Source organism: Panthera onca, chromosome D1 (assembly GCF_046562875.1).
Source record: "Panthera onca isolate mPanOnc1 chromosome D1, mPanOnc1 haplotype 2, whole genome shotgun sequence".
Classification (NCBI taxonomy): domain Eukaryota; kingdom Metazoa; phylum Chordata; class Mammalia; order Carnivora; family Felidae; genus Panthera; species Panthera onca.
The window spans coordinates 59,594,360-59,606,594 of record NC_138348.1 but is presented as its reverse complement, the minus strand read 5'-3'; the positions used below and the strand labels follow the sequence as shown (position 1 = coordinate 59,606,594).

The 12,235-nt window shown below is 35.7% G+C and overlaps 1 protein-coding gene across 13 annotated transcripts in view; it reads right to left on the bottom strand.

Moving 5' to 3' along the window:
* Nucleotides 1-12,235, bottom strand: part of EMSY (EMSY transcriptional repressor, BRCA2 interacting) — a 91,572-nt gene that overhangs the window by 37,431 nt on the left and 41,906 nt on the right. For all 13 annotated transcript variants that reach the window (XM_060605565.3, XM_060605578.3, XM_060605569.3 and 10 more), the window contains one exon: nt 1,419-1,568. In XM_060605565.3, the coding sequence (XP_060461548.1) occupies nt 1,419-1,568 (150 nt within the window). The remainder of the gene's footprint in view (nt 1-1,418; nt 1,569-12,235) is intronic.

Sequence of the window (12,235 nt, the reverse complement as noted above, 5' to 3'; positions counted from 1 at the left end):
AGATACAAAGGCACAGACAGACACATTATTATTTTTCACTACCTTTCGCTAATGGAAAGAATCATACATATATAACACTACTATCTTTATACCAAATGGGAAAAAGTTTTGGGGGAAGTATGATAAATGTAATGCAAGAATAGTGTTTTTTAAGCCAAGGCTTTGTAGAGACAGCAAGTAGAATCGTTGTTGGGATGAGGGGGGAGTGGGTGGAGGGGAGATGGAGAGTTACTGTTTAATGGGTAGTTTCAGTTTGGGAAGATGAAAAGGTTCTGGAGCCAGATGGTGAGGATGGTTACAAAATAATGTGAATGCAATGAATGCCATGAACCATTCATTTAAAATGGTAAATCTCATGCATGTTCTCTATATACCACAATTAAAAAAAAAAAAAAAAAAAAAAGCACATCTGAGAGTCAAACAGATCTGACTGAGTTCAAACCCCAGATCTGCCTTTTATTGGCTGTGTGACTTTGGGCAAGTTTCTTAACATAAGTCTGTTTTGCTGCTAAAAGTGGAGATATTAAAGTCTAAGGGAAATGAAGGGTAATGTCTATACAAACCTTTACATCCTGGCCCATAAATGGTATCTTTATAAACTTGAGACAGATACCATTTTACACTCTTTAGATTCTATCATCTAAATATTGGCTCCTCTCAAAAAAATCTGGTAAGAGTTACACAAATTTAAAATAACAGTAATGACCAATTCTAATGTAAATTAATAGTAATTACTATTGAGCACTCTGCTGGGGACTTTACATACCTGATTTCCTCTCATTCTTATAATAACCTATGGTACAGGTATTGTTGTCCCATTTAAATAGACCATGGAAAAGATTACAGGGATTAGTAACCTGCTCAAGAACACAAAGGATGGTACTATCTAAAATGTCCTACACTGTCACTTCCTTGGGCATAGCCTGGTTGCTCCCATATCTGAGCAACACGGCATCTTGTGCTTCTCTCAGTCTGAGCAATGTTTACTACATGGCAATGTAATAGACTCTCAACTTCTTAAGAGTAAGTGAGATCCTTGTGGGCTAGGAGACCGTGTTTCCATTCCCTCAACAAATCCTGACTAAACACATACTCCAAGACCAGCTCTCTCTATATACGGTGAATAAAACAGAGATGGCCCCTTATCATGGATCTCATGGTCTAATTAAGTAAACAAATCAACAAACAAGTAGTGAAGTACTTAGAAACTGTAGTATGTGCTATAAAGGAAAAGAACAGAGGACCATGACAATAATAAGAGAGAGCTAATTTTCATTGGGGGAAAAAGGGGAGTCAAGAAAAGCTCTTAAAGAATGGTCTCATTATCTCTATATCCCCAGTGTAGCACGTTGTTGCTACAAAGAAATTACTCAATGAACGTATGATGAATGAATGGACTAATGCTCAAGCAAACTTACCAGTAGGAGTGGTTACCAGTTTAGTTGTCATAATTGCACCATTACTGCTAACCACCATAATAGGGGAATTGCTACTGGTGGGCAGAGTTGCTGTCACTGGCTTAGGTAAGATTTTACTTGGCTGAACTTGTTGTGTGATGATTTTAACACCTTTGAAAGAAGAAAGGGAAATCTCAGTACAATTATTTTCGAAAACATATTCCTTATACCAACCCAAGAGGGCAGCAGTTACACACAGTCACTCAGTCTTGCCAAAAGAGAAGCTTTTTCCATAACGATGAAACTCTCAATTTGTAGTCCTCAAATTCCCATCTTTCCTAATTTCTCATTCAAGAATATAATTAAGGTATTACAGAAGCTATTAACAACTTCTTTAAAAAAAAAAGGTTTTTTCTTTTGTCTATGATTATGTCATATAAAGAGTTTTCAAACCCAATTAGTGTAGTGATGTGGATTTTTTTACATTTTTCAAAATTTTTATTTAAATGTTATAATTGTTACATTCACTTTCCAAATGTAAAATACCCATTGACAAGAAATCTTTCAAAAACAATAAAATAAAAAATAAAATGAATCTCTCATGCAAACTACAAATTTAAGTACAAATAACTGTTTGAGGAAATTCTGGTAACACTTTTGCCCTGCTAAACTTCACTGAAATAATCTACATAACAGTGTATTGCACTGGCAAATAAAAATTATATTACTTTATGGATGGTGATTGAGACATTAGAAAGCAAACAAATCTGTTCATTTAACAACCTTAAATAATTTTAAATTTCTTGTAGTCAATTAAGAAGCTAAAATTATGACACCTAGGAATAACTGGGGGCAAATTATTTAGTCTCTATAACTCAATATTTTCATCTATAAAGACAATATCAGTAAATAAATCAAAATTATAAAGTGCCTAATATATAGCAAGAATTCAATAAACTAGTATTATTGTAGAGATAAAGAAACTATTATTTATTATAATAAATCATAACCAGTGAAGCTGCATGGAAAAAATTTTTTATAGTATTACCCTATAAGTGAATTACAATAATGCTTAAGACACATAAAAAGAAGCCCCCCAAAATAACAGAAAAAACACAATGGAATCATTAGAGATTACATGGCTTAGTCCTATGTAAATAAGTTGAAAATTTAGATCAAACAGATAATTTTCTAGAAAAATACTGTTTATCAAAATGGACCTCAGAAAAGACAAGTATCTAAACAGACAAATTTCCTTAAAATAAATTTTTAGGAACTCCTTCCCCTTCACCAATAAGTAGCAGGAGGCCCAGACAATTTCACAAGACAATTCTACAGTCCTGTAAAAAGAAGGTAATTACAATGTATTTAAAACCATTCCTCTTCAAAGTTCTCATCCTCAGGAAAAAAAAAAAAAAAAAAAAAAAAAAATTACATGTTAACTCAATTTGTTGGGATAATATTTTATAATATATACATATATCAAATCATTACATTGTACACCTAAAACTAGATTAGCTCTGCTAATCTGCTCACCTAATGGAACCAGTAAAATGATAACCAATGAAAAGCTCTGGAAACAGTCTCAAGGACAAAAGAAGAAACATCTATTCAACATGTAGAAAAATTCAGTAAGAAAGGAGAGATCTGTGGTTTTTAAACCAGATCCGTTCCTTGTTACCCACTACGAGTGAGGCAAAGACTCCTCTCCAGAGGAGAGAACTTGACTTGCCTTGGCTGCAGAACACAGTTTCCTTTCACTGAAGCTCCCTGTTGGAGGGCTTTCTTCTGAGGAGCAGCAGGACTCCAGCTTACCTCATCCTGGCCCCAGGTACATATTGCTAAGTCCCAGGCAAGTGATGTCAAGAGATGGGTGTTCCCTTCTTCTGACAATCCCCCAATTTGTGGAACAAAGGCTATACCTTGGACACAATGCCACTGAGAAAACTGGAGTCCTGATCACAATTGCCCTGCCTTGTGAGGTGGTGGTTCCACCAGCAGGAGAAGCAAGCCAAGAGGATAACAGGCTCCTGCCCAGCCTCCCACTCTTGCCTTCATTGAGTGCTCAGCTTCTAGAGCAGGGGTGTCATTCAGAGAGGCTTGCCATTGACCTTATTACCCCCAGAGCTCCAGAGCTACCTGAGGGTAGAAACAGGTAATTAACAGTTTGTAATCTCTTCCCAAAGGAACTGATTTCACTTGCAATAGAGCATGGAGAAGTTCAAGCTCTCGAGAACTGTAGAGGATGTGATGAAAGGCAACTGGAAGAAGATTTCTGGATTTAATAAAAATACAACCTAGATAATAGGCCAGACAGCTTACAGGAGAGAACTGAGACATAAATAAGCTGAGAGGAACCCTCCTATGGTCAGAACAAATACTAAAAGTAGACCTGCGAAACTATTCCTTCAAAGAAGCCACAATCAGGAGTGCCTGGGTGGCTCAGTTCGTTGAGTGGCTAACTCTTGATTTCAGCTCAGGTCATGATCTCACGATTCATGAGATCAAGCCCCTCACTGGTCTCTGTGCTAAGCATGGATTCTGTTTGGGATCCTCTCCCTCTCTCCCTCTGTCCCTCTGTCCCTCTGTCCCTCTCTCTCTCTCTCTCTCTCTCTCAATGCCCACCCCCCCCCACCCTGCCTTGTGCACTTTCTCTCTCTCCCTCAAAATAAACATTAAACAACAACAAAAAAACAAACAAGAATCCAATAATCAGCAAAGCTATCTTTCAGAAATGCAGTCAAAATAAAGTCTTTACCAGATAAACAAAAATGGAGAGAATTTGTTGCCAAAGTTCCTTATAAAAAGGAAGAAAAAGAAACAAAACAATGATGTCCACTCTTGAAAGCTATTTTACTAGAGGCTCTAATGAGAGAAATTAAGAAGAAAAAGAAATACAAGGCATCCAGACTATAACAGCAGCAATCATCTCTATGTAGATGGCATGATCGTTTATATAGCAAATCCTAAGAAATTTACCTACAACTATTAGAACTAAATAATGAGTTCAGCAAAGGTGCAGGATATCAAATCAACAGAAAAGTCAGTTGCATTTATATAAATTACCAATGAACAATCCAAAAAATGAAATTAACAATTCCATTTACAATAGCTTAAAAAAAATGCTTAGGAATAATTTTAACAAAAGAAGTGCCAAGTTTATACTCTAGAAAGCACATAACATTGTTGAAATAGAGAAGGTCTAAATAAATGGGAAAACATCTCGTGTCCATGGATCAAAAGATTTAACACATCATTAAGATGGTAATACTCCTAAACTGACCTATACATTCAATGCAATCCCTATCAGAATCTCATTGGACTTCTTTATAGAAACTGATAAGCTGAATTCCAAAATTCATGTGGAATTATAAGGGACCCAAATAGTCAAAACAATCTTTAAAAAATAGAACAAAATAATAGTAATGACACTTCCTGGTTTCAAAACTTATTACAAATCAATAGTAACCAAAACAGTGTGATTGGCATATGCAAAGACATACAAATTAATGGAACAGAATTGAAAGTACAGAAAAAACCTACACAGCGGTCAACTGATTTTCAAATGGGTGCCAGAACCATTCAATGGGGGATGGTCTTTTCAACAAATGGTACTGAAACAAATGGATAGCCATATGCTAAAGAATGAAAATGGGAGGCTTACCTTACATCATAACAAAATTGACTCAAAATGGATCAAAGACCTAAAGTTAAGAGGTTAAACTATCAAACACTTAGAAAAAGATATAGAGATAAATCTTTATGATCAAAGTTTGGTAAAAGATTCTTAAATACGACACCAAAAGCACAAACAACATTAAAAATAAAGTGGACCTCACCAAAATTAAAAACTCGTGCTTCAGGGACCCCTGAGTGGCTCAGTTGGTTAAGCGTCCAACTTCAGCTCAGGTCATGATCTCACAGCTCCTGAGTTGGAACCGTGTGTCGCGCTCTGTGCTGACAGCTCAGAGCCTGGAGTCTGCTTCAGATTCTGTGTCTCCCTCTCTCTGTGACCCTCTCCCGCTCATGCTCTGTCTCTCTCAAAAATAAATAAACATTTAAAAAAAATTTTTGTAAATACTTAAAAAAAAGGGGTGCCTGGGTGGCTCAGTCGGGTTGGGCGTCCGACTTCGGCTCAGGTTATGATCTCGCAGTCTGTGAGTTTGAGCCCCGCGTCGGGCTCTGTGCTGACCAGCTGACAGCTTAGAGCCTGGAGCCTGCTTCAGATTCTGTGTCCGTCTCTCTCTGCCCCTCTCCCGCTCTCACCGTGTGTCTCTCTCTCAAAAATAAAAACATAAAAAGAAAAATTTTAAATACTTAAAGAAGTTGTACTTCACAGGGCAATCATCAAGAAAGTGAAAAGACAACAAAAAACAATGGCAGGAAATATTTGCAAATCATATATATAACAAGGATTTAATATCTAATATATATAAACTGAAAAAAAACTCTTTACAACTCAATGATAAAAAGACAAATAACTCAATTTAAAAGTGGGCAAAGAGGGGAGCCTGGATGGCTCTGCTGGTTGAGTGTCTGACTCTTGATTTCAGCTCGGGTCATGATCTCAAGGTTTGTGGGATGAAGCCCTCTGTCAGGCTCTGTGCTGACAATGTGGAGCCTGGTTGGGATTTTCTCTCTCGCTCTCTCTTACCCCTCCCTGACATGCGCACACACGTGTTTTCTCTCTCTCTCAAAATACATAAACATTAAAAAAAAAAAGTGGGCAAAGGATGTAAATCTTTCTTTCTTTCTTTCCTCCCTCCCTTCCATTTTCTTTCTTTTTTCTTTCTTTCTTTCCTTCCTTCCTTCCTTCAAGGAGGATAAAGGGTCAATATGCACAGGAAAAGATGCTTGACATTATTAGTCATCAAAGAAATGCGAATCAAAGCCACAATGAAATACCACTTCACACAAACTAAGAGGGCTAGAATCTTAAAGTCAGAGAATAACAAGTATTGGAAAGGATGCAGAGAAATTGAAACCCTCATACACTAATGGTGGAAATGTAAAATGGTGTAGTCATTTTGGGAAACAGTCTGTAGCTTCTCAAACAATTATACATAGAGTTACCATACAACCGGGCAATCCCTCTCCAAGGTATATACACAAGAGAATTGAATACCTAAAAACTTATACACGAATGTTTTCCACAGAATTATTCTTAACAGCCAACAGGCGGAAAAAATCCAAATGTACATCAATGGACAAATGGATAAACAAAACGGGAAATATTATTTGGCCATAAAAAGGAATAAAGTACTAATACATGTGTGAATCTTGAAAACATTGTTAAGTGAAAGAAACCAATCACAAGAGGCCACACATTATAGGAGACCATTTATATGAAAATCTAGAATACAGAAATCTAGAGATAGTAGATTAGTGGTTGTTTAGAGCTGGAGAGGTTGCCTTAGGAGTAATGAATGATAGCTAAAGGTTACAGAGTTTCTTTTCGAAGTGATGAAACTGTTCTAAAATCAACTGTAGTGATGGTCACACATATCTTTGACTATACTAAAATACCTTACTCTGAATGGGTTATTTCAATGGTATGTGAATTATATCTCAATAAAGCTGCTTTTAAAAATTCTAGAGTATTTTTAAAAAGGAAAACATTATCATTCTTTCTTGAAAGCACACATAACATTAAACTAAAGCCTAATAAAGACTGAACGCAAAAATAAAACTACAGACCAACTTCCCAAGACTACCAATACATTGTATTATTAATACCTCATACTAGGATAAATTCCAAAATATTTAAATATGAAAAATGTGACCTGTGACTAAAAATCTAGAAGCGGTAAAGATTACACAGATAAATTCAACTATATAGAAACAAAAAAGATCTACACAGCAGAAGTCCCCACAAATAAAGTCAACAGACAGACAAACTTGGAAGAGAATCTCTGCAAGTCATGAAACACACAAAAGTCTTGCTAATTACCCTAATAAAATTCCCAGAAATTGATAAGAAAAATACCACAGTAGTGGTATGAATGAATGAATACAGACTGTACACAAAAACATATAAATAGTTGAAACATACAGTTGTTCAAATTCATGCTCGATATGAGAAATGAAAATAAAACAACACTGAGAAGATGAAATACTTAAGTATAAAACAAAACACGTACAAAATTTGTACTGTACTGTAAAACACTGATGAAAGAAGTGAAAGAACACCTAAAGAAATGGAGAGACACACTGTTCATGAACTGGACAACTCAACACGATTTCAATTCTTCCCAAACTGATCTACAGGTTTAATGGAATTTCTAGGAAAATCCCAGTAAGGTTTTAGTACACACAGGAACATTTAATCTTAAATTTATATAGAAAGGCAATAAAACTAGCATAGCTAGAATAATTTTGAAATAGAAAGATAAAGTGGAAGAAATCACTCTATATACGTTACAGCTTACTATATAGCTATAGTAATCAAGACAGTATGGTACTAACAGACAGATAAACACAAAGATCAATGGAACAAATGGAGTACCTAGAAATAAACCTACACACATGCCAAACTGATTTCTAACAAAGACGCTTTGCAAAACAAGAGTTTTGATAGCCTTTTCAACAAAGGGTGCTAAAGCAATTATACCCACAGGCAAAAAAATAACCTTATCTAAACCCCACACTTTATACAAAAATTAACTTAAAATAGATCATGATTTAAATATAAAAAATAAAACTATGTAACTCTTAGAGAAAAAAATAGATAAATGTTAAAACCTAGAACTAGGCAAAGTTCTTTGAGTTGATACCAAAAACATAATCCATAAAAGGAAAAATTAACAAACTGGACTGAATCAAAATCTATTATGAGTGAACAACCCAGAGCTATTATTGGGATTTTGTTAATAACACATTCCTCCTATAACTATGTTGGTTAGATTTCTTAAAGCAGTCATGGCATAAGACTCCACAACTGAGGAACTGAAGACTCACGGGGAAAATAGGGTTAAAAGACTAAGGTTTGAGTCACTCTAGAAAAGCTTTTATATTAAAAGCATTTTTACGTGAAGTAAGAGAATCCAAACAATGTAATATATAATATCTTACAGCTTTTATTAGCCATACTAGATTTTGTATAATTAACCATACCTTGCTCCCCAGAAATTTTTTAGTATCTCCCACCACTCCTATTCAAAGAGATGATTACAAATTCACTTTTGGAATAAGATAAGCATTACCCTGATACCAAAACCAGGCAAAGACACCAGAAAAAAAATTCTGATGAACATGGATGCAAAAATCCTCAACAAAATACTAGCAAACTGAATCCAACAATACATTAAAAAAGTCATTCACCACCATCAAGTGGGATTTATTCCCTGGGATGCCAGAGTAATTCAACATTCGCAAATCAATGTGATGCATCACATCAATAAGAGAAAGGATAAGAACCATATAATCATCTCAAAGACGCAGAAAAAGCACACCATCCATTCATGATAAAAGCCCTCAGCATAATAAAGGCCATTATGTGAAAAACCCACAGCGAACATCATCCTCAGTGGGGAAAAACTGAAAGCTTTCCCTGTAAGGTCAGGAACAAGACAAGGATGTCCACTCTCCCCACTTTTATTCAACATAATACTGGAAGTCGTAGCCACAGCAATTAGACAACAAAAAGAAATAAAAGGTATCTAAATCGGTAAGAAAGAAGTCAAACTTTCATTATGTGCAGATGACATGACCCTCTGAAAAACTGCACCAAAACAACAGCTAGAACTGATAAACAAATTCAGTACAGTCACAGGATACAAAATCAGTTTATAAAAATCTGTTGCATTTCTAAATACCAATAATGAAGCTGCAGAAAAAGAAATTAACAGAACAATCTCATTTATAATTTCACCAAAAACAGTAAGATAACCAGCAACAAACCTACCCAAAGAGGTGAAAGACCTATACTCTGCAAACATAAAACACTGATGAAAGAAACTGAAGACACAAAGAAATGGAAAGACATTCCATGCTCATGGATTGAAAGAACAAATACTGCTAAAATGTCTTTACTACTCATAGCAATCTGCACATTTAATGCAATCCCTATCAAAATACCAACAGCATTTTTCACAGAACTAGAACAATCCTAAAATTTGTATAGAACCACAAAAGGTTCCTAATAGCCAAAGTAGTCTTGAAAAGGAAAAAAGCAAAGCCAGAGGCTTCACAATGAATTCATAACTCAAGTTATATTACAAAACTGTAGTTATGAAAACAGTATAGTACTGGCACAATAGAGACACATAGATCAATGGAACAGAATAGAAAACTCCAAAATAAACCCACAATTATATGGCCAATCAATCTTTGGCAAAGAAGGAAAGAATATCCAATGAGAAAAAAGTCTCTTCCTCAAATGGTATTGGGAAAACTGGACAGGAACATGCAAAAGAATAAAACTGGACCACATTCTTAAATCATACACAAAAATAAATTGAAACAAATTGAGGACCTAAATGTGACAACTGAAACCATAAAAACCCTAGAAGGGAACATAGGCAGCAACTTCTTTGACATCAGCTGTAGCAACTTTTTTCTAGATAGGTCTCCTGAGGCAACGGAAACAAAAGCAAAAATAAACTTGGGGACTACATCAAATTAAAAAGCTTCTGCACAGTGAAGGAAACAACCAAACTAAAAGGCAGCCTACAGAATGAGAGAAGATATCTGCAAATGACATATCTGATAAAGGGTTAATATCCAAAATATATAAAGAAGTTCTAAAACTCAGTACCCAAAAATCAAATAATCCAATTAAAAAATGGGCAGAAGACATGAACACTTCTCCAAAGATATCCAGACAGCCAACAGACACATGAAAAGATGCTCATCGTCACTTATCATCAGGGAAATGAAATATCTCCTCACTACAATGAGGTATCACCTCATGCCTGTCAGAATGGCTAAACTAAAAACGCAAGAAACACCAACTGTTGGTGAGGATGTGGAAAAAAGAACTTTTGTGCACTACTGGTAGGAATGCAAACTGGTGCAGCCACTGTGGAAAACAGTATGCGAGTTCCTCAAAAAATTAAAAAAAGAACTAAAAAATTAAAAGAAGAAAATAAAAAAAAGAACCCTAGGGTCTAGTAATCACACTATTGGGGGTTTTTAACCAAAGAATACAAAATCCTAACGGTAAAAGGATACATGCACTCCCTCCCATGTTTCCTGCAGTATTATTTTCCATAACTGTGGAAGCAGCCCAAGTGTCCACTGATACATGAATGGATGAAGGAAGTGTACAAACACACACACACACACCCACACACCCACCCACAAACACACACACAGGAATATTATCCAGCCATAAAGAAGAATGAACTCTTGCATTTACAACATGGATGGAGGTAGGAAATATAATGCTAAACAAAATAAGTTAGTCGGAGAAAGATAAATGCTGTATGATTTCACTGAAATGTGGAATTTAAGAAACAAATCAATAAAGGGAAAAAGATAAACTAAGAAACAGACTGTTCATTATAGAGAACAAAACTGATGGTTACCACAGCAGAGGGAGGGTAGGTGGATGGGTTAAATAGATGTTGGAGATTAAAGAGCACACTTGCTGTGGTAAGCACTGGGTGATGTATGGAACTGCAGAATCACCATATTGTAGACCTGAAACTAATATCACACTGTATGCTAACTAACTGGAGTTAAAATAAAAACTTAAAAAGGGCACCTGGGTGGCTCAGTTAAGCGTCTGACTCTTGATTTCAGCTCAGGTCATGACATCGTTGTTCATGAGATTGAGCCCCTTGTCGGGCTCTATGCTGACAGTGAGGAACCTGCTTGGGATTCTCTCTCCCTCTCTCTGTGCCTCTCCCTGCTATCTCTCTTTTTCTCTCTCTCTCAGAATAAATAAATACACTTTAAAATAAAAAAAAATAAAATAAAACCTCTTTAAAAACTTAAAAAAAAAGAAAATCCCGCCACTTGCAACAACATGGATGGACTTTGAGGGCATTATGCTAAGTGAAATAAGACACAGAAAGACACACACTGCATGATCTTACTTATATGTAGAATCTTTTTTTTTTTTAAAAAATGGATTCATACATATAAAGAATATTGGTGATTGCCAGAGGCAGGGGGTGGAAAGTTGGCCAAAATGTAGTCAAAAGGTCTAAGTTTCCAGTTATAAGGCAAATAAATCCTGAGGATGTAACATACTGTATGGTGACTGCAGTTAACAATACTATAGTTACTGCAGTAACTATACCATAGTAACTGTACTGTATTTGAAAGATGCTTAGAGAATAAATCTTAAAAGTTCTCATCACAAGAAAAAAATACGTAACTATGTTTGATAATGGATGTTAACTAAATTCATTGTAAACACTTTGAAATATATAAATAAATCATTATGGGGGTGCCTGGGTGGCTCAGTCGGTTGAGCGTCCGACTTCGGCTCAGGTCATGATCTCGTGGTCTATGAGTTCGAGCCCCGCGTCGGGCTCTGTGCTGACATCTCAGAGCCTGGAGCCTGTTTCAGATTCTGTGTCTCCCTCTCTCTCTGACCCTCCCCCGTTCATGCTCTGTCTCTCTCTGTCTCAAAAATAAATAAACGTTAAAAAAAAATTAAAAAAAAAAAAAATCATTATGTTGTATATCTATAAGTAATACAATGTTGTATGTCAATTATATCTCAAAAACTAGTAATAAAATATTCCCATCAAAAACCAAAACAAAGCTGAAAATGTTGGCATCTTCCAAATGCTTCTTCTACCACCAAATAAAGTCCAGATTCATTGGAGGAAAAAAAAACATCCACTTTCATTTCTTAAAGATGTACCTATTAACAGTCTTTTTAA